A 22,866-nucleotide genomic window follows, 5' to 3' on the forward strand; every position below is an offset into this window, starting at 1 on the left:
TACTATACTTCACACATACCACCTAATATGTATGTATGTACACACACACACACACACACACACACACACACACACACACACACACAATTTTGGAGTTTGGAACATTTTGGACTAGGAATGCTCAACCTGTACAGTTATTCTGATTCTTCTGTGATTTTTTTCTATTCACTAATTTTGGATGTGGATGTTAGAGGACATCTAGTGAGAATCAGTTCTCTCCTTCTATCATGTGGATCTCAGGGATCAAACTCAGATATATCGGGCTTGGTGTCAAGTGCCTTACCTGCTGAGCCATCTTACTGTGCTAGTTCCTCAGGCCTCTGGGAAATAAATTCTATTCTCCTTCTGGCAAAGAAAGTAGATAGTGATTGGTTTGATGACTCTTACAAACCACTTTGTCCCTAGAAGAGTAGCTCAACTTCTGATCAATGAGTCATGTCAGACCAATATTGTGATACCTGTTTCCCATGAGAGGAAATCAACATCATTACTGTGTTGTCTTTGTCTTGGGGTCAGGTAAAAAAATGTTTATGACCAGTCAGTATCTTTCCTGGGGCATGAGTTGTTGCCTGTTTGCAGGGCTCTGTGAAGATTTCTCCTCATGGAACCTTGTGTCTGGAGGTGTATAGCTCCAGTGTAGACTTTATTTTTCTTTTCTGAGCTATGTTCCTAACTCATTATTTTTGTTCCAAAGGGAAAAGGCAGTGTTCCTTTTAAAAAAGAGGCTATTATGAAACTTAGAGTCTTGCAAGTGTTTTGACTTTTATTTGGTAAGTATCTGTAAGGATCATCAACTGAGGAGACAGTTGGTCTAATTATAGTAGGATGTATAGGACTTAAGCCAATAGACTCAATATAGTATTTTCCAAACAGAAATACCCAGATTCTATAACGCAGACACACGTATATGAGGTTATGCTTAGGAAGGTCCATGTTTTATTTTTCACAGAAGCAATGCATTGCATAATTTTAATGCTTTAATGTGCTGTTATACAGCAGATGATAGTGATAATCAACTATTAAAAACTTAAAAAATATAGTGACTAAGTTTAGGACATCAAATAAATTAAGGTTTAATAGTGAAACAATCTTAAAAGGAAAATCAAGGTAGGGACAGGTATGACTCAGAACATGATGAAATTGCTTGCCAGGGTTTGAGCCAGTTAAAGATTTTGGCCATCAGGGTCTTTCCTACTCACTCATTCAGTGACTCAGACATCTCTGATGGTTGGTGGCACTTAGGACCCTACGTTTTTCTGAGGCACACACTAAAGAATTGGCTATTATTCTGTATTTCATTTAGTCTGGGGGGAAAGGTAAGATAAATAGACCCCTGTGTATCCTTGGTGAGATGTCACCATATTGAGGGGCTAAAATCAGCAGAAAGAGGAGCTTTTGGGTTTGTTCAGTGGGATTTTCTTTTCCTTTAGTTCCTTCAGTTTGTGATAATGGTGATTGAGGGTGGGGTTGACCCAGTATGGATTTTACCCTAGTTAGGGTTATATTAGTTCAGCTGCCTGTTTAGTCCTGACATCTATCTTGCTAAACAACATAGTACAGTATCTTTGTACATAATGATTGGTGGGTGAGTTTAGATGAGTTGAAGTGTTAGTGGTAAGAAGCATAAGCAAACAATGCAATTCTTGATAAAGAAATGTTGACCTGGCATTGATACATAGTGAAGATTGTAATTTTGGTTAATTTGTTTCTGGGATACACAAGCTGAAGAAAACAAGAGTGTGATCAGATCAGAAGTCCACTGTGCTTCTGGCAGTTGCTGTGACCTAGCTACATGCTTTAGACTTGTTATTTCTCCCATGATATGTAAGACCTCTTAGCAGTGTTCCCTGTTTCCTCCATGAAGTAAAACATGAAAAGCAAACTGATGGTAATGGTTTCTTGTCCTGTCTGTAGTTCAGCTATCAGTGTCTCGGACTTCCATTGCTTGGTTGCTTCTGTTGGCTGACCCCCACCCTCCACATCTGTTTAAGGCAAATTCCTTGACTATTTGAATCCCTCCTCTTTGAGCTGAAGAATAGTCTTCAGAGCTCTTCTTTTCATTAGCTGTTCTTCTCTGGATAGTCACAGATTCTTTCTTTGCCTGCACAACTCAGCTTCTGGGATATGAAGGATAGTCCGTGGAATCTGTTCCTTTTCCTAACTTTTCTTCTGCTTTACCCATTTGTGATGGATATTTGCTTTACTGAGATCAAATGGGCAAGTGACCCTTTTGTTTGCCATCCCAGAGGATGGGCATCCCAGTGTCTGTGTTACATGACTTTTCTGTAGTATTTTGCATTGTTGCTTCGATCTCCTTGAAGTTGTTTTGGTTCAGCTTGTGTGAACTTCTTTGACTAGTCTCATTTCCTTTTCTTATGCTCATGTTTGTTAAGATTCTGGCCTGGTGGCTGCATTTCTCACTAGGTACCCCATGCGTTGTTCTATTTGCTCATTTGATAGTCATATGCCTTTCAGATTTAAATCACCCACCTAGATATCTTTACTGAGCACCCTAAGCAGCCTTATTTGGGGTGATGTAGGTAACTCAAACTCAGCTTGTTCAGAACTCTGTGGTCTTTCATGTTCAGGTTTGTTCCTGATCATTACCCAAGTCAGAAATAGAAAACCTTTGATGATATTCCTGGATTTCTCTTTAGCTCCACTGACCTAGTATCACCAGCTACCTAGTTCTCTTCCATACTCCATAAGCAACTGGTCTAATTGTTAGTATCAGTGATATTTCTTACAAAAGATGTTCTAGTTCTTTTTTTTTCTTTTTTAATCTATCTCATTCTTCTGTTGTACATAGCAATGGCTTTGTTCTGATGTAAGTGAAGGAACAGAAGAGCATAAGTCAACACATTTTGCAGTGGAGATGTCCAGGGACACTGAAGAAGCAAAGATTAAGAGGGCTGAATCCTAACCACTAGACCACCAGGGAAGAGGTAGAAATAAAGACCAAGAAAGGAGTCTGGCCTCTGCTGGGAGAAGTTGGATAGTATAGTGAAGGCCGTCCTGTGCCTGTCACACCCTGCATGCTGTTTCTAGATGGCGTCCACCATGTATTCCTCTAGCCCTGTTTGTTATCAGGTCCTCCCTCCACTATTTTTTGAGTCAGGGTCAGTTTCTGTAGTCCAGGCTGGCCTTGAACTCATATAGTCATCCTCTTGTCCCAGACTCCCAAGTGCTGAGATTAGATGTGAACCACCATGCCTGACTCCCCTCACTTATTTGCTGGTGTCACATGAATTATTTCTAATATCTCTTTGACTTTTCATCACAAACTGAATCTTAAGATAGTTTATAAATCAGTTTTTTTTGTTACTTACATATAATTGGTCATCAAGCTGTGACAGTTTTTCACAATCAAATTACAATCTGTTTCTTTTTTTTTAGTCTTTATTATTTTTCTTAATTGGAAATATAGCAGGCAGTTTGTGACTTTCTCTCTCTCTCTCTCTGGCTCTCTCTCACTCTCACTCTCACTCTCTCTCTCTCTCTCTCTCTGTGCATGTGCACCTGCATGACATGTGTGGGGATGTGCACACATCATAACATGTGTGTGGCAGTCAGAGGACAACTCTGTTTCCACCAACCTTTCCACCATGGGTTTTAGGGATTAAGCTCATGTTGCCAGGCTTTCATGGCAAATGACTACTGAGCTGTCTCTCTGTCCCCAGTTTGTGGTTGGTTGGTTTACATTTATTTTGTCATTCTCTACCTTTAATATAATAGTAAGTCATTTCCCTCATGAAACTCTTCCTTTGGTTCTTTGAACTCCATGCTCTTGGCCACAGTGCTAATAGTTTTTTCTTGGTCTCCTTTGATGTCTTCCCAAGCCTAAATGTGTGTGTCTTCTGGGCTTTCTCCTCTAGCTTAATGTCTTGTGACGTCACTGGGCAGTCTCAGTGGTACTTGTGATTATAGTCACCCCTCTGTTGACTTCTGCACCTCTGTCTTTAGTGTGGACCCTTGCACTGAGCCCAGATGTGTATTTTCTCGGTTGTCTGCCCTGTCCTCCTCTTAGTGACTTTACAGAATGTCAGCCACAGTGGATTTGAAAGAGAACTCGTCACCCTCTTTCCTTTTCCCCTTGTCTTGATGTAGGTGAAAGTTACCATCAGAGAAGACATGGGTGGCATAGAGAGGTCTACTTCCTAACTCTACCATTAAGTCACAAATCTATTGATTCTGACACATTCTAAGTCTCTTGCAAATTTGCCTTCTCATGTGCCTTCTCATGTGTGCCTTCACAGTGTGCCTTCTCATGTGTGCCTTCTCATGTGTGCCTTCACATGTGTGCCTTCTCATGTGCCTTCACAGTGTGTGCCTTCTCATGTGTGCCTTCACAGTATGTGCCTTCTCATGTGTGCCTTCACATGTGTGCCTTCTCATGGACCTTCTCATGTGTGCCTTCTCATGTGCCTTCTCATGGACCTTCTCATGTGTGCCTTCTCATGTGCCTTCTCATGGACATTCTCATGTGTGCCTTCTCATGTGTGCCTTCTCATGTGCCTTCTCATGGACCTTCTCATGTGTGCCTTCATGGTGCTGCCTTAGATCCTTGTTGTTTCTTTCCTCATTTTATTTCATAACTGCTTTACCACTGTGCACCCTCCCCCTACTCCAAATGAAATACTCATAGCTAAATTTGGAGTGCTTATTTGTCTCATTTATATGTAAAGTGTTTTGCATGCATTCTTTTCTAACAATCCCAACAGGTCATTACACCTCCTTTTACTTTGGAATAGTTGTATTCAGCTTCTCTTTGCAGCACATGGTCTTAGCCAGTTCACTTAGAACCATTTCCTGGCTTCCTGTGCCATCCTTAGCTTTTAAAATCCTTCCTGAGCTTGTCTTGTCTTTACTCATTCCTCTTGCTCTGCCTTGCAGACCTGCTCTTGCAGGTCTGTTGTTCTTCTTGGTCTTTCTTGAAAGCATCATATTTTCTTACCACTTTTTATGTTTAAACATGTTGCTGCCCCCACTTTGATCCCTGCCTCTACCCCTTCAAGGCTTAAGTGCCATCTCTTGAGATGTCATCACTGTCCATCAACTCATTCTCTATCTTCTGTTCTACTCCTATGACACATAGTTTGTACAAATGCTCTATTAATAAAAAATGTGTTCTAAAACATAATTCTTAGGATAATTTTAGAATTATAGAGAAGTCAACAAAAGTAACATAAGAGTCCTTTCAAAGTCTACACTAGTTTCCTTGTCATTAACATCTCATGTCAATGTCAGAAGTAAGAAGTTGACATTAGTACCTTGCTATTGACTGAATTTCATTCATCAAGATATTCCTCTGGTTTTGTTTGTTTTTCTGTGGTCTTTTTGGGATACCCTTGAGATTTTGTTTCCCTTCATTCAGAATTATGATAGTTTGTCTTCAGAGCCAGGAACTCACAACTGCTTGTGCTGATGTATTTCCTTGCATAGAGTATCGTGTCAAAGAATGCTCTGCAGTATCGAGGAAATTCCCAGCATGATGCCCAGGAGTTTCTGCTATGGCTTTTGGATCGAGTTCATGAAGACCTCAATCATGCTGTAAAGCAGAGTGGCCAGCCTCCTGTGAAGGTGTGTACATGTACTCACTCCTTGCAAGGGCAGTCAGGGAGCAGGGAAAGGGGTAAGGAGAGAGAGAAGTCTTCTCACAAACTTCTGTTGAGGGCTGTTGCATTAAGCAGAATGACTAGCTCTGGGTGAGTATAAAACTAAGTGGTCACTTTATGGGATATTTTACCTGCTTATTGTGCTGGCAATGTAGATAAAAGACAACTGTACCTAAAGACGTTAGAGTCTAATGAAGGGAACCAATTAGACATATACTGTGTAGATCAATAGAACAAGTACACAATCAAAAAGTACAAAATCAAAAAAACAAAGAACAAAGTACAAAAAAAATCAAAAAAACAAAGAACAAGTACAAAATTAAAAAAAAAAAAACACTTAGATTTGAGCATAGGAACTGAGGCCAGAATGGTTTTACTGAGAAACATAGCAATTCATATATATATATATATATAAAACTTTTCCACATACAGCTTTATTATTATAGGTAAAGTGGTTCATATAGTAGGAAGAATACTTCTGTGGAGCATTTAAAGTTTGTGACAATCTGTTCTGTATTTCAGATATTCTAGTTTTATAAAGTTAGTGCATTATTCTTATTTAAGGTCCTTTTGTTCCTGAACACTGTACTGCCATAACCATGTATACGTGGTTGACTCGGTCACCATATTAAGACACCCTAAAGGCCAGGCACTGTGTTACTTATTCCTGTGTCCTAACATCCTGTACAATGTTCTCTACATGTGGTAGCAGATGCTTAGTAGCTAGGGACATGAAAAGGTTAAAATGTGAAGCAGACTGATTAAGCATCAAGATGAAGATTGGAACATTCTAGGGAGGAGAACTGGCCAGTCTAACAGGCTAGAGAAATGTGGTAGTCTGTGAGGGAATCGAGTCCATGTGACCTACAGGCTGTGTGCTGTGTTCTGTTTACCTTCGTCCAGTATGTTACAGAAGCATCTGGGGGCCATATAAAGTTTATAAAGGAAGTTGAGTATTTGTGACACTTTAGGCTCCACTTCAATCAAGAATTGGTACTTTAGGCCTGTGAATTGTCCTTCTCTTTTCTTCTTTGAAGCCACCATCAGAGGCTGATATGATGCCTGAGGGACCATCTTTTCCTGTGTGTAGCACTTTTGTACAAGAACTTTTTCAAGCCCAGTACAGGTAGGAGCAAATGACATGTTTGTTCCCTCTTGTTTTGTTTTCTTGACGAAGTTCTATGTGAGCTGACATGAATGTTTTACATTTTTGTTTTCAAAGATCTTCTTTGACATGTCCTCATTGTCAGAAACAGAGCAACACTTTTGACCCTTTCCTGTGCATTTCTTTGCCAATTCCACTACCCCACACAAGGTAAGAATGTATGTGTAAAATTAAGTTTGCTGTGATGGAGTACTTCTTCCTCTGTAGCCTTCTGTTAAGGCCTTCTACTTATTTAGCCAAGTAATAGACTTAATGGTAATGAGCACAAGCCTTGTTATATTCTTGAGGCTAAGTGCCTGTCTGAGTGTACAGGCTGAGCAGGCACATGATACAGGTGGACCCAGGCCATATCGGTTTGTTGTTTGGTTTGTGTTTTTAAACCACTAGTCCTAGATTCTCTGGAGACTCTCCTTGTACTTATTTCAGAGTTTCTAGAAGTTAGGCTGTTTTGAAGAAAAAGACAACCAATTATGAATATGTTACTTGAAAAATATTTTTATGAAGACTGCTTTTTCAAAGATCTTTTGATTTGTTTAGTAGTTTCTAGTTAGGTCTAAATGAACTTTTCCCATTTGACTTCCACAAAAAAGGGCAAAGTTTTCTTGTTTTTAGATAGAGTCTCATGTATCACAGTCTGGTCTCAAACTTCTGTGACTGAGAATGACCTTGACCTCTCACTCTCCTGTCTAGGTTCCAAGTGCTGCAGTGGGGGACATATGCCACTGTTTGTGATTTTTTGTCATACTGGGGGGATGCAGGACTATGCATGCTAGGCAACTGAGCTGTCTCAGGCCTCATTTTAGTTTTTATGTTGGTTTCAGGTTAGGTTTGTTTCACTTCTTCTGTATTTTAGCTAAAATACGTGACTAATGAGAAGATGTGACTTTGATCTGTACAGGCCTCTCTATGTCACTGTAGTGTATCAAGGGAAATGTTCCCACTGCATGAGGATTGGTGTGGCTGTGCCTCTGTCTGGGACTGTTGCCAGACTTCGGGAAGCCGTGTCTATGGAGACAAAGATCCCTACTGATCAGGTAAGAACCTGCTAAGACCAACTACTCATGAGCCACTAAAATATTGCTTTCTGCTTATCTGGATTTTTTTTCTTTTTCAATTTTTTGCCATATATGTTGTGGGAGGATGGATGGATAGGGGAAATCCAGACTCAAAGAATACAGTGTATAGAAAACCTTTGCCTGCTTCAATTAATTGTATATATGAAAGGAAAAACTGTTTTGTGCAAGACCTTGTGGCTTTCTTTGTAAAGTGTAATTTCTTAACCTTTCACACTACTGTGGTATTTGACAGAGAGGTTTAGGAATCCTCTCCTGTTATGGGGGTGAGAATGGGCATCTTGCCAGTGTGATGTTCTGTATATAATATATGTTCATTGTGTTGTTTTTCTGACCCCTGTTGAGGCACTGGGGTTTGAACCCAGGGCCTTGCCACTGCTAGTAAGTGCTCGATGCCTGAGTTATACCTGCCACTCTGTTTTGTTTCCTTACTGAAAACCAAAGTCTTTTGTTTAGATAGGGAAAAATTGGGTTTTCCCTTTTGGGGAAGGGGAAGAGGATCACATCTTTGATAAGTCAGTATGTTTAAATTGACCAAAAAATTCTTTTGGCTTGTTGGTGACTTAATATATTTTACACACAGTTTTTATTGGAAAAACATTACAGAAAACATTGCTTAGGATTTATAAGGAAGGATGACTTACCAGAGAAATAGCTTTTCCCTGGATAGCTCTTAGAAGCTTCTATATAATCACTTGAATAATAAAGATATTTTGTTCTTTGGCCTCATTTGGCCCCTTTGGGCAAATACACTTAAAGCAGTGTTGCCTTAATGTAGCAGATCTCTTCTGTTTCCATAGGCTGAGTACTGGCACAGTGGTGAGATGTTGGTATATTCTTTACCTGAGATTGCCGTTTGGTTCTCCTTCCTCTCCAGGATGAGGGAGGGCAGAAAGGAGAGAGGTCTCGATGTCTAAGGCAAATGCATCTGCGTCTTTGAAGCCTCAGTGCTGTCTGCTCTTTTCACATGTGGTGTACATTGGTGATATAATTACTAGTTTGCTTTAGCCCTCAGCTTTCTGGAGCGGTGAATTATACTTCCGTGCTCACCAGGAGAAAAACAGCATAAGCATAAAATTCCTTAGAAGGAAATGTGCAAAGAAATTTTTCTTTTTCTTTTTTTTCTGGGCCATTTGTGAAACAGGCCTTCGGCCTTTTCACCTCAAACTTGTTGAATGTTGGGACTCTTGAGGTGGTGATGGGGGAGGGGGAGTGGCAGTTGATGCCCAGTGGTGCCTTTTCATCCTGTTGAAGAAGGCCCTGTTTAAGGACACAGGGCTGGTTGATGGCAGGCTGGGCCTGGAACCTTCTCTTACTTTGCCCAGTCTAGTTCTTTCGAATTGGGCAGTATTGCTGAGCCTGCAGCATAAGCTCTAAATGTAGCCATTGTTTTCTTCTCGGTCTTGTGCTTCTGTTTCATTGTAAACATATAACTTAGAAGTCAAAAGTATCTGAAGTATCAGTGCTACGAAGGTCACTACCTTTAGCGCTGTGTTGTACAGTATTCAGATTTTTTTCTGGGAAAATTCTATAGTCTTTTCTAAAAGTAGTTATTACACATATCATTCTTAGCTGCTTTTTGTTTACTTAGAGCTTGGCTTCATAATGCAGATATATGCATCTCATCCTTTCTATTAGCTTTCTTAGTCAATAGGGCTGCATTTAAGTAGTTACTGTCATTGCGCATTTGAGTTGATTTTATGTGTTCTAATACACATAGCCATGGTCATTTGACATTTTTTTTTTTAAATCTGAAAAGAGGAGAATTTAATGATATGAAGGAATATCTTAGATTCAGATGTAGTCTGTCCCCTCCATGAGGACTGAAAACATGTGGGACCTTAGGCAGATCTCTGTTTCCTTTTTCCTCCTGTGAAACAGAAGAATGAGTCATTCTGTTATAACCTTTCCCCAAACTTGGAGGGACTCTGGATTTAGTGCCATAGAATTCTAGATTCAGGGTGTATTGTTACATAGTCACAGAGGCAATTATTATACTTCTAAGAGTCTCTCATTACCAGCAAATAATGTGGTCCTAGAAGACATCTAATAGCCCCCACTGAGCATTACCAACCTGATGGTCTTGTGAAGGTCAGGGTAGGATTGGAAGATCATTTTATATTGAATTTCCAGTTACCCAACTGTTCACATTTTCCCCATTTTTTAGATTGTGTTAACGGAAATGTACTATGATGGGTTCCATCGTTCCTTTAGTGACACAGATGACCTGGAGACGGTTCATGAAAGTGATTGCATTTTTGCCTTTGAGACTCCAGAAATATTTAGGCCTGAAGGAATTCTCAGTCAAAGAGGTAAATGGTCACGTCTCTACAATGCACCTGAGTTTGCAGATTTGACCACTGTGGGCATTGGAGTGTTATATGATAGTATACTATTTTAAAAATTGTGATTACGTGTACATACTGTTGTGTTTTTAGATTTTTATTATCTTTTGTTTGTTTTTCTTGGTTTCAAAAAAATCTCTATTTTTTTTTTATCGCTAATAGTGATCCTTCTGATTCCTGTGTATTGAACATCTGACCCTTTACTTGCCTTTTATACTAATTTCTTCACATGCCTTTACAATACCCAGAGTCCACCTCACCAGCTCTCCTTCCCCCTAGTTTATACAAATTTGTCTTAAGCTACTTGAATTCGCTAGTTGTGTATGTGTGTTTGTGTTTTAATCTCTGTTCTGTTCCTCTTCCTTTACTCTTGAAAGCTATTAAGCACATTATAAAGACGTCCTTCCCCAAGTTACTCAGAGAGCAAGACTGATTTCGTCTTCTTTTTCACATGTTAGCAACAATTTTTTATTTGGTTCTTCTATCTCTGCCATGAATTTGCACTTGGATCCTTGGATGACCTTCCTCCCATTCAGTCAGGTGGAGTTTTTCCTTCCATTCCATTACCTCTAAGAAATCACTGTTTTCATATTTTATTCCCTTTTTGTTGTTTTTCTGTATCTATCTCATTGCAACAGGAATTTATGTTCCTGTGCTCAATGATAAATAGAAATACAAATTTAAGAAAAAGAAGAGAGAGATCTCAAAACTAATTCTTTAAAAGAAAAAAAAAAAAGGGTGTAACTGAAAGAATAGCCCGACTTCTTTTGTAACTAATTAGAAACTACACTTGGACAGTCAGATACCACCAAGATAGGCAAGTAAGTGAGTCAGAGTGTCCCCAGTGACTGCTCCTCTAGGGAGTCCTTATATCCTTGGTTTGCACTGCTTCTTAGTGGTGTTTTTAGCTGAGGACCAAGACTCCAAATACACGGCCTGTAAAGGACATGTTGGCTCACTCTGCTGGATTGCAGAGCACCAGTCAATGCTTCTCATCTAGTGGATATATTTGGTCTCCTCTGTCTTTCCCTCTAGACTGGCATTCTTTGGAGTGCTGCCACTTTATAGTTCATCTTTTTATACCTAACGGTTTCTAATATGCAGCAAGAGTCCAGCTAGTGATTTTTCAACTGAAAAATCCCCCAGTTCAGTTCCTGTTATTTGATTGCTTAGGGTTTATTTTATCACATTGAGTTCCTATGCATTAATGAATCTCATATCTAAACATTATACTCTATCTAGAGCATGCCTGTCTTGAAAGACACATCACTTACAAGCATATGTTAGACTATGGTTTAAAGACCTTATGAGTGCTCTAGTTAGTAGCAACAAGTGAGAGCACCATATTCCTCATTCTGGGAATGACAGCTGTGAATTAGAGAGGTTAAATCACTGGCCCCAGGTCCCATCTGTTAGGAGACACAGGGCTTTGATTTGAAGAGTAGATTTTTGTAGCAGTTGAGCAGCATCCCTTTATATCACTAGAAATCCTGATCACTTCACACATTTACCTTTGCTAAGAACCTGGGAATGAGGTAATTTGTTGTTTCAGATTTGGTTCTGTTATCTTTAGTTTTCCACATCACAGTTTAAAATGACTATAAAGTGATACCTACTGTTGTTATTTTGGGATTTCTTTGTGGTATTTATGCCTAAAATATGTAATGCTCTCTAGTAGCTTGGTTAAAGTTCAGGTTTTTGTATTTCTAGTGATTGCTTTGTTAAACTACCTGGAATTTATTTTGATATTAGCTTTGTACTTGTCATTCAAATTATTATAATGCTGCTGCATCTTAACAGCAAGTCTTAGATTGCTGGCTACTTAGCTTACTGCCAGAACTCTGCTGCGAGTGCTTTTCTATAAGCTGTTCTGTTTTCTTCTTCTAGTGTTATTATTATTGGTGGTGTTGGCAGAAAGGCCTTTTCTTCTTATGGGGGTACATTTCACTAGGTGACATCCTTTTTGAAAGAGTAAAGGAATTAGCAGATATTGCCATTTGACTAGCTACAGAGCCTTGTGATAGGTATTGAATAGCTGAATGGATGGTCCTGATAACAGGAAGCTCTGCTATAGAACACTGAAGATTTGTGCTGTCTGTTAGGCATTTTTTTTGTTCTTGCTAATGTGGGTTGATCTGTTCTAGTTATGTTCTCACAACAGCTCTGGATTAGTAAGTGCAGTTTTATCTCTTGTTATGATAACCAGGGACAAGAAACACGAGTGAAACCTTGTAGCTGATTCCAAATGTTGTCTACATTGCTTTTGGGGTGCATTTGGTTACTGGTTACTGGATCTAACTTTAAATCATATTTGTGGGTCATTCCAGTAAACTTGCCCTTCTTTTGAGTCAGTTTTCTGTTTGACTTTAACTCATGTGGTGAATTCTAATTTCCAGTTTTAAAGGTAGGGAAGCCTACTTTAAAGGAAACGATGAATGCTGATGCCTAGCCTAATAGCTAGATGAGTAATGTCATAATAGAGTGTTTGTCCCTATTTTTGATTGTGGTTTAAATTATATAATGACAGTTTCCTATTAGTTCTATTTTTGTTCTTTGTAATGACTAAATGAAAAGAATCTTTAAGGGCTAAGTTGAGCTTTTTTTTTTTTAATCTGTTTCAGGCATTCACTTAAACAACAATTTAAACCACTTGAAATTTGGCTTGGATCATCACAGACTGTCTTCCCCACCATCAACAACAGCAAAACAAGGGAAAGTGGACTTGCCCCCAAGAGTGGCAAGTGACAAGATTGTTCTGCTTGTGTGTAACCGGGCCTGTACTGGGCAGCAGGGGAAAAGGTAAGAACCAGATTATTTCCCAATAAGTACTGACATTTTTGAGGCTACATGCTTTAAAAATCTTTTGAAAGTAGGGATGAAAAATCTACTTTCCATTGGAATTTTGTTTTGGTTTTGAGATAGAGACTTGTGTACCACAGGCTACCCGTGATCCTCTAGCCTCAGCTCCCAAATGCAGGAGTTTCAGACAGGTGCCATTATGCCTAGCTGCAGTTCATTTTCCATTCTGTTATTCACAAGGCATCTTTGTATAAGTTGGTTTGGTTTGTTGGATTGGTAAGGGAAAAGCTATAAAATTAGGATGTTAGAATTTGAAAGACGCTTATTTTAAAGCTCACTTAAGCTGGGTGGTGGTGGTGGTGGTGGTGGTGGTGGTGGTGGTGTTGCACACATTTAATCCCAGCACTTGGGAGACAGAGGCAGGCAGATCTCTCTGAGTTCAAGGCCAGCCTGGTCTACAGAGTAAGTTCCAGGACAGCCAGGGCTACACAAAGAAACCCTGTCTTGCGGGGGTGGGGTGTGGGGGTGTGGGGGGGGGAGAAGAAAAGAAAAGCTTGCTTAGATTTTGAGAGCTTATGTCCTATGTGTATTAGGCTTTTATTAGAATGCTGAACCTGTATCTTAAAACTTTAAAAAAAAAGTCTTAATGTATCTCTTTGGATGATACATGCTCTCTAGACTTAGGGCCACAACTGAACTCATTACCTTTCTCTTCCAATATTTTTGTGTTGGCAAATAAACAAAATAAAACAAACAAACAAAAAAAACCTCTGAGTCCTTCTGAAACATACTCATCTGTTGTTATCATTAGGTGAAGCTTTTGTGATAAAGTTACTTTGAAGACATTCTATAGTTCCCATGAATTCTTAAAGAGGGCAGCAGAGAAATTGGAGAGAGTTTTGACTCCCAGATTTCTGACTGCTCATGGTAAGCAAGTCAGTAAGCAGCATTCCTCCATGCTTACCATGGCTTTCTGAGCCTGCTTTCTTATGGCACCTATCTAGGACCACCAGCTCAAGACTACAGTGAGCTGGTCCCTCCTTTATCAGTCGTTAATCAAGAAAATGCCTTGCAGACCAATATGAGGGGGCATTTTCTCAATTGACGTTCTTGCAAAATGAATCTAGCTTGTGTCAAGTTGATGTAAACCTAGCCAGCACATAAGGATGGCCATGTCAGGGGTGTTTCTAACCCAGCGGCTAGTGCTGTGGTTCATGGGGGAAGGAGGGTATCATGGCAGATGAGTAGGAGAGAGCATAGGAGGGTGTGGAGTGATTCTGTGCTGAAGGAGTGTGGTCTGCAACAGATCTGGGTGTGAAGAGGAGGACACATTTGGGAATCAGTGCATAGGTTTGAACAACTAGGGTGTGAATGAAGGTGAGGCCAGAAAAATGGTCCTCAACTGTAACTTCATATTGGAACTACCTGAGGTCTCTCAGAAAGGCCTCAGTGCTAGATCACATTCCAGACTGACTTCATCAGAATCTCTGGAGCTGGCTTGAGCAACAGTAATTTTTGATGCTCCTTTGGTGATTTCAGATGCAGCTAAGGCTGAGAACTACAATACTTTCTCTGAGTTTATAGGGTTTAGGAACCTGGAAGAGCTCAGCTGGCTTCTGTCCTAGTTAAGAGCTGACTTCAGCTGTCACTTGCTTGCCAGTGGCTCTCTTGTCAGTACCAGGATTTGGCTGCCTGCTTCTTCGATCATCTAGCCTTACCTCTTCCTGACACTGTTTGACTTGGTGTACATGGTTGGTCATGCTCCTGTCCACTTTGGTATTTCTTCACTGTCTTTGCCCCCTTGCTGCTTAACCGTGCTCTACTGAGGCCATTTATTCACCTGAGAGATCTAAGCATTTTTTCTGACCTTGTTACCTCCCTATGAGATTACCATTTTAGTTTTTTTCTGTTTGAATACTATCCTAAAACAAGATAGATAATGATCCAATTTAAAAAGACCAAGGATAAGGGCTTGCAACTCTGAAAGAACTGCTGTATTTTAAGGTGACCTTTTTGTTTGTGTGGCAGATTTGGACTGCCTTTTGTCCTACACCTAGAGAAGACAGTAGCGTGGGACCTTCTGCAGAAGGAGATCTTGGAGAAGATGAAGTATTTCTTGAGACCTACTGTCAGCATCCAGGTTTGTAAGCATTTTGCTCTCCCAGTAGAGCATGCTTTTTACTCAGAAGCAGCAGGCAGTATGGTGAAATTACTTTTGTTGGGATTTTCAAGACTAAGAATTTACTCCCAGTTTCTGAAAGGAGTTGCAAAGTTCCCTTGAACTGCTATGTATTCCTTTATGGTGCCTGTCTAGTACAGCTGGCATATGATCAGCAGCTTGAGATGTTATAGAACTTCTATCTGTAAATTTTAAAAATTACCATGTATTCATGGAAGACCATTAAATTAGTGTTCAATGAAAGCAATGGAATGCTTAAATACTTGGTAAATAAGCTATATTTGAGTGCCTTGTACTTAAAGTGGAGGAGTATTTTGTAAGGTGAGCTGCTTGCTGTATCTGATCTGTTTTGGAAATGCCACTGTGAAACATGCCCTTGATTAAATCCAGCTTAATTCTCATTTGTCATTTGATATAGGTGTGTCCATTCAGTTTGCGTGTGGTCAGTGTCGTGGGAATAACTTACTTGCTGCCTCAGGAAGAGCAGCCCTTGTGCCACCCGACAGTAGAAAGGTAAAAACAAACACAAAACCATTTTCAAGAATCTTGCATGTGCTTATGTGACACTTACTGTGATGTCTGATGTCTGGTATAATTTCCATGTAGGTGTCTGAAGTTCTTTAAGCTCATGGAGAAATTAAGTACTAAGCCACTTGATATGCCATGCATTGCTGATACTCATGGAGGCCTGCCCCATTCTAAACAGAAACAGAAGAGGAGTGGATGGGGTGGGGGCAGAGGGAAGGAAGGATGAGGGGAGTAACTGGGAGGAGAGGTGTCTGGGGAACCTGAGGTTGGGATGTAAAATAAATAAAATAATTTAAAAAACTAACAAGTAAACATAAAAAAAAATAGAACTTGTTTTACTTTTGATTCATACTGGGTACAAAGTTGTCCTAGTCAGCATTACTATTGCTGTTATGAATACCATGACCAAAAAGAAGTCTGGCAGGGCTTACACTTCCATGTTACTGTTCATCATTTAGGGAAGTCAGGACAGGAATTCGAATAGGGCAGGAACCTGGAGGCAGGAGCTGATACAGAAGCTATGGAGGAGCGCTGCCTACTGGCTTACTCCCCATGGCTTTCTCAGTCTGTTTTCTTATAGAACCCAGGACCACCTGCCCAGGGTGGCCTCACCCACAATGGGCTGGGCCCTCCCATCAATCACTAATTTAAGAAAATAAGTCTTATAGAGGCATTTTTCTCAATTGAGGCTTTCTTTTCTCCATTGACTTTAGCTTGTGTCAAGTTGTCATAAAACGAGCCAGCATGGAAGTATTCTATGGATTTTCTTGAAATTAAAGTAGCTCGTGTTAGGAAGATTAAAAAAAAAAATACACATACATACACATACATACACATGCACACAAATACACACATATGTATGTATGCATGCATAAATAAATAAATACATAAATGAATGATAAATAAATTACACTCTTGTCCATGAAGATTGAAGTGTTCCAGGCTAATGTTCTGGTCATGCCCTAGTCATTACCCTTACCTGGTGACTTGTGGTCTAGAATGTAAAGCCCATATCCCGTAGTTTGAATTCTTTACTTCTCTTTGGTCAGGTCTCTTTGCTGTCTCACTCCCCACTACACCAAATGTGCCTTTGTGTTTATTGTACTGATGATTGCTTGAACATGTGACACTGTCCATCATTCCTTTATTGTGAAAATAATTATTGTTCCTCTTCCTCTGATGGAATTAGTTGCTCTACTTTGCTACTCCTGTGATTTCATACATAATATTTTATTATCTTTATACTATCTATTGTACTAGCAGATATATGTATCTAGACTGTCCACATGTGGCTACATTAAATATGAAAAGTTGCATTGTTTTTATTATAATGTTTATTTTTAACATATACTTTTTAAAAACACACAGACTGGTCATGGTGGTGCATGCCTATAATTCCAGTACAGGAAGATCAGGATTTGAAGGCTGGCCTTGGCAACATGGTGGATTTGAGACCTGGGTGTATGAGACACTTGTCTCACTCTCCCCCACCACCATTTTCTTTTAAACAACATAGTCATGTTTCAAATGTCACTATTTGGTTGACATGAAAGTAGCTAAATAATCTAAACATATTGCACAGCATACAAAAGATAAAAGATGAGTAATATTATCCATTAGTGATGAATGTCTCAAAAAAATGGCGATGACCAGTGAATTGACGGGTGTGTGTTTATGGAGGAAGAAGGTACAGGGGAGTTGACATGGACACAAGGTAGGCATAGTGGGGTGGGGTTGGGCAAGTGTGAGAGCAGACTGTTCCAGGAAACTGAGTCTAGTCTCTGTGTGGGTAAGACACTGGGCAAAAGTTGCAGAGATAATAAATAATATCTGCAAATATAAGCAAACTTATAAGGTGATACTAAATTTCCACTCTTATTTCTATATTGAATGTTTTAAGGATTTTTCCATTCTGCTGGTAAACTAGTTACAAAATCAGAGGCTACATTGGTCTGATTAAAGACTTTCTGATGGGGACTATTAAGATTTCCTTTACTTACGAGATTCTAGATAGACCATAATCACATTGAGGTAGGATCTTTCTTTTAGAAAATACAATGTGGCTCCACTCTCATTCTGTAGGGCACTGAAGTCCTGTGGACCAGGCGGCACGGCTCACGTGAAACTGGTAGTAGAGTGGGACAAGGAGACCAAGGACTTGTGAGTTTGCTTGTCGGTCTTTCAATGTAGCTGTCACATGCAATTCTTATCATTAACTGAGTATAGCTTAAGTGTGTTTAACCCTTCATTGAAGCAGTGCACTATTCTTTTCCTGACTTCTTTACAAGGCTCAAAACCTTAGAAGAGTACTTGCTGCCGAGGGAAAAGCATTTGTTCATTAATTGCTGTGTATGTTGATATACTTTGATTTTTTGTTACTGGATCATCAGCTCTTGTAGGCTTATAGCAGACAGGATCGGTGTGCTCAAGATTGTACAGCTGTAGACTAGGAAGCTTGTATCAAGCACATGTTCTTAGATACCATGGACAAGAACGAATGAATGATTTAAGTAGCATGGACAGAGCGCGAGAGAGCTCCGGTTAATAGCACATACTACTTTTGGAGGAACCAAGTTCAATTATTGCACCTGTGTCAGGAGGCTAACAACAGCCTGTAACTCCAACTTCAGGAGAACTGACACTTCTGGCCCACACGGGTACCTATACTCACATATGCATATCCACATAGATATACATACATACACATAATTTAAAACAAAATAAGCGCAATCATGGACAGTTTGAGAAAAGCTAACTCCAAGTTAACTCTTGAAATAAACTTTGCAGATGAAGAAATTTCCAAGAATATTTTGGAATGTAGAAGAGTTGAATTACCACATTCTTATGCACTGGTCTTTTGGGTTATGAATTCATAGTACTTTGAAAAGCTGTTGCTATGTCTGTCTTATAAATAAGACCTTCTCTGAAAGCTGCCTTTCCCCTGAATTGCAGCCTGTTTGTAAACACTGAAGATGAGTATATCCCTGATGCAGAGAGTGTCCGTCTGCAGAAGGAGCATCATCATCAGCCACAAACCTGCACTTTATCCCAGTGTTTCCAACTCTACACCAAAGAAGAACGGGTAAGTTGGAGGGCCTGCAAGATGACAGTGAGGAGATCAGTCCTGCCCAGGAAAACTCCTCATGCCCAAGCTCCAGGAATTGGCATTCCCACAGACTCTACATTTTTAGAACTTGGAGTACAGTGTGTTCATGGAAGTTAGTGTGGAGATAACACAGGCTCAGAAAGGGAGGGAAGTGGGGTGAAAGGAAGAAGGAAATGGGAGGGACTTGGGACTTGGGGTATCCACCTTCGTTCCACCTTGGTTGGCAGTAGTGAGATTTGCTCAGCTAAGATATTGTAGACCAAGAAAGTCCATATTAATGCAAAGGTGATAAGTTGCATTTAGTGGCATGCTGGGCTTGGGTGCCTCTATAACAAGAGCATTTGGTCATTCTTCTTTGAGGAGGGAGGTTTAGCACTCATCTAGTGTCCACACTGGCCAGGTGTTACTTGTCATTGTGTTATCCCGTTGGCTGTCCTCCTGTGCAGCTTCCAAAGAGATGCTGAGTGATACCAGGCCCTGGGTAAGAAAGTAGTTCAGCTGTCTGCCATGACAAAGACTTTCATTATGTGGTACCTAATGGAAGTCCTGCTCCTTGTTTCCAGCTTGCTCCAGATGATGCATGGCGGTGCCCACACTGCAAGCAGCTGCAACAGGGGAGCATCACATTAAGCCTGTGGACTCTGCCTGATGTGCTTATTATACACCTCAAGAGATTCCGCCAGGTGAGAAAATCCTGTCACTGGGAAACGCTAGCATGACCTTGTTTCTCTTGACTCCTGTTGGTGGCTTGTGTAGGTTCTTTGGTGACCCTGTTGGATTCACCCACTGATGCTGTCTGAATGACTCCACACATGTTTGGCTAACCCTATCTGTAGTCATGTTTTCTAAAGCAAAATTTGATTATCCTGTGATCCTTTAAGTCCTGAAAATTATAGTTCATGTAGTTCATGCACATGTTTTACTTTATTCTCAAGGATTTGATTTAGATTTGTAAATTTTTTCCATAAATTTTAGTGTGTTTACTTTAGGATTGAGAAGTGATCAGGTAGAATTCTATTTCTACCTGATGTAATAAACAGTATTGTCCTGCTTCAAGGAGCTGTAATATAGTTGAGTAGGTGAGTAATAAATAGATAGAACTATCAGCTTTTTGTTGTACTGCTTTGTGAGTCACTTTCCCCAAAGTCTATCTACCGCTTGAGGTGAAGAATGTCCTAAACAACCCCATTGTAAGAGAATTTAATGAGAGGTGAGCTGTAGTGAGTCTTTGTGGCCTGAATTTAAGAGAGTTTGTGAGAAAAAATGAGCAGCTGTTTGCTAGATGAGGAGAAGCAGTACTTCATGTGACAGAGGAAGCAGTTTATGCTGAGCCTGGGCCGTGAAGAGGCTGAAAGCAGGACAGTGGGGTGGCACTCCAGAAGATGAGTGGTGGGAGCTAAGATGGAAGAGAAAGGGGTAGAGAGCAGTTGTCCAAGCATACCCTTGAGGGCAGAGCCAGCTTTCAGTGAAGAGCTTTGCACAGAAGCAGCAATTGCCCAAGTGTGTTGTGACATGATCTGTCAGCTGTTGGGTGGTTAGCAGATGAGAGGTTGCAAGTGTTGTGGGCAGCATGGGGCCGCTGCTGACTAAGGTGTAGCAGAGGTGTAGCAGCAGGGAGGGAGAGCTGTGAAGACGTAAGATGGACCAAGGGTGACGCACCTAGTCCCCGGGTCGGGGTTTTCTGAGCACCGAGGTGGGACTTAGGGGACTGCTCCAGACTAGGCTTCATTCAGGGTAATGAAGCATGGCACTTGGCTTGGGCATCCAGCTTGGGCTCCGCAGGTAGGAAATTGATTGAAACTTCAGTCCAGCCTTCTCTGTCTTCCTCTTCTAATACTAACTGATTTCCTTCACTTTTCCTTCCAGAATCCCAGACTCCAAACGGCAGTGTCATCTTTGACATTCCTTCTTGTCTCATCTAGGTTGCCACTTGTGCAGATTGACTTGGCTTTTCCGGGGAGTCCTTGTGTGTCTCCTCCTGAGTGCTGTCACCTACCACTAAATGACTTTCTGTTATTGTTCAGGCGGTTGCAGTTGCAGTCTTTTAATTGATTTCTTAACCTCTGTAGCCCTGCCCTTCCCGACATGTTGTACACACTGTTCACAGTTCTTCACTCACAATTCTGGTGACATCACTTCCTCCCTGCAAGCCTCAGTGCTTCCCTCTTCACCAGGAATAAGCCTGGCTCTCATTCAGAAGCTTTTCTCCTATGAACGTGTATTGTTCCTTAATAGATCCATCATAAATCATTGCGATTGTCACATCCATGTCTGATTAGTTTGCTAAATGTTCTCCTGGACATAGAAACCACGCAATAATATTCATTCAACAGCTTTTTAGGTTTCAAGGATATTCCAAAGGGTTTAATGGAAAACACAGATTATGCAAGATTGTTGGCTAACTAGTTAAGTTTAGCCAAGTAAATGTGCTAGTTGGAGAAGTGAGGAGGGAAGGATCACTGCTTATTGAATACCTCTCCTGGGCTAGGTGTGGGGTTGCCCTTTACATGGCTGTCCTCTATTATCTTCAGGCATTTGACAGAGTAAAAAGAAATTGTCACTTTCCTTTTAAGCTTGTCTCCCACCCCAAAACAAAAGCTTTGAGAGATAAATAAATGAAAATCGGGAGATTCATTTTCCCTACATGCTGCTTCTCATCGGTTCTATTTTAGGTCGTACTAAAGCTTGTTGCTGTACAGTTAATACTATTAGTCTATTTCCCTATTAATGTGTCTTGGGAAGCATCAGATAGGCGATTCAAAGTGATTGAACTGACAGAGCCCACATTTCATGCTAAACTGAACTTCCATCTGCTTGCATTAAAATGTCATCAGAACTTGTTTTTCTTCTTGCAACAGGAAGGAGACAGGCGTATGAAACTTCAGAACATGGTCAAGTTCCCCTTGACTGGCCTGGATATGACACCTCATGTGGTTAAGAGAAGCCAGAGCAGCTGGAGCTTGCCATCTCATTGGTCCCCATGGAGACGGCCCTATGGACTCGGGAGGGACCCTGAGGACTACATCTATGACCTGTATGCTGTGTGCAATCATCATGGCACCATGCAAGGGGGGCACTACACAGGTCTGCAGTGCGAGAGGCCGCGTGTCTGTGCTGACGCTTCCTTCAGGCTGTTTGCTTGTAGCTTTTGAACCTCCCTTTCTCTTCCAGTGTGCCTTTTGCCAGCTCTGAGAGCAGCTTCATCCTCCAGATCTCTGTCCAAGATCAAATACATGAACCTTCTTCCTTCTGAGTTCATTCATCCAGTAGTGAGCAGACCTGATGGGAGAATGTTTGCACAAGACAGCTGAGGAGCCACTCTTGTTTACCCAGCGTGCCTCCCCATTATAGCTATGTGATGCTTTTGAGGCTCTAGCATCTCCCTAACTTAAAATGGTCATGAGCCCCTTTCATGATGTCTTTATTCATTTAAGGGTAAATTTACTTTTGCATTATAAAAGCAACTGTGGTCAGCCTAAGAAGTCTAGAGAGAGGTGGAAAGGATGCTGTTGTGAAATGGGATTATCAGGCATATCCAGATAAAGATTATTAACATTAAAAAAACATAGTTAAAATATACATAATTAAACTTAGCATTTTAGTCAGTATTAAGTGTCCAGTTTGGTGGCATTGAGAACACATTGTTGTATAGCCACATCACTGTCCATTTCCAGAACTTTTCATCTTCTCTAACAGAAACTCATTAAACAGTAATTTCCATGCTCCCTTTCCTCCAGCCTCTGACAACTACCATACTCTGTCTTGATGAACTTATTGCTCTAGGTACCTCTTGTACATGGGACCACACAGTATTATTAGTTCTTTGTAGCCGCTTCATTTTATTGAGCGTAACGTTTGTAAGGTTCATCCATAATAATACTGTGATACATTTGCTCTTTTATACTGATGTGACTACTGGTATGTTTCACTCATAAATATTAAACACTTTGTAGTTAGCTTACAATAAATAGACTTTTATCGTATCACAGGTGACGAAATCCCACTGTGTATCTTCTAGGAGTAGGAACAAGTAGGTAGAGATGTAGCTAGAAATAA

The 22,866-nt window shown here is 40.5% G+C and overlaps 1 protein-coding gene across 1 annotated transcript in view; it reads left to right on the plus strand.

The window, feature by feature from the left end:
- Usp31 (ubiquitin specific peptidase 31) overlaps positions 1-22,866 on the plus strand; it is a 51,859-nt gene that overhangs the window by 13,192 nt on the left and 15,801 nt on the right. Inside the window, 12 exon segments of the mRNA XM_028867849.1 lie at positions 5,443-5,580; positions 6,653-6,741; positions 6,838-6,930; positions 7,679-7,814; positions 10,021-10,165; positions 12,820-12,997; positions 15,026-15,137; positions 15,595-15,689; positions 17,787-17,864; positions 18,657-18,786; positions 19,374-19,493; positions 21,669-21,894. Coding sequence (XP_028723682.1) covers positions 5,443-5,580; positions 6,653-6,741; positions 6,838-6,930; positions 7,679-7,814; positions 10,021-10,165; positions 12,820-12,997; positions 15,026-15,137; positions 15,595-15,689; positions 17,787-17,864; positions 18,657-18,786; positions 19,374-19,493; positions 21,669-21,894 — 1,540 coding nt within the window.

This window comes from Peromyscus leucopus, chromosome 1, assembly GCF_004664715.2.
Source record: "Peromyscus leucopus breed LL Stock chromosome 1, UCI_PerLeu_2.1, whole genome shotgun sequence".
NCBI classification, from domain to species: Eukaryota; Metazoa; Chordata; class Mammalia; order Rodentia; family Cricetidae; genus Peromyscus; species Peromyscus leucopus.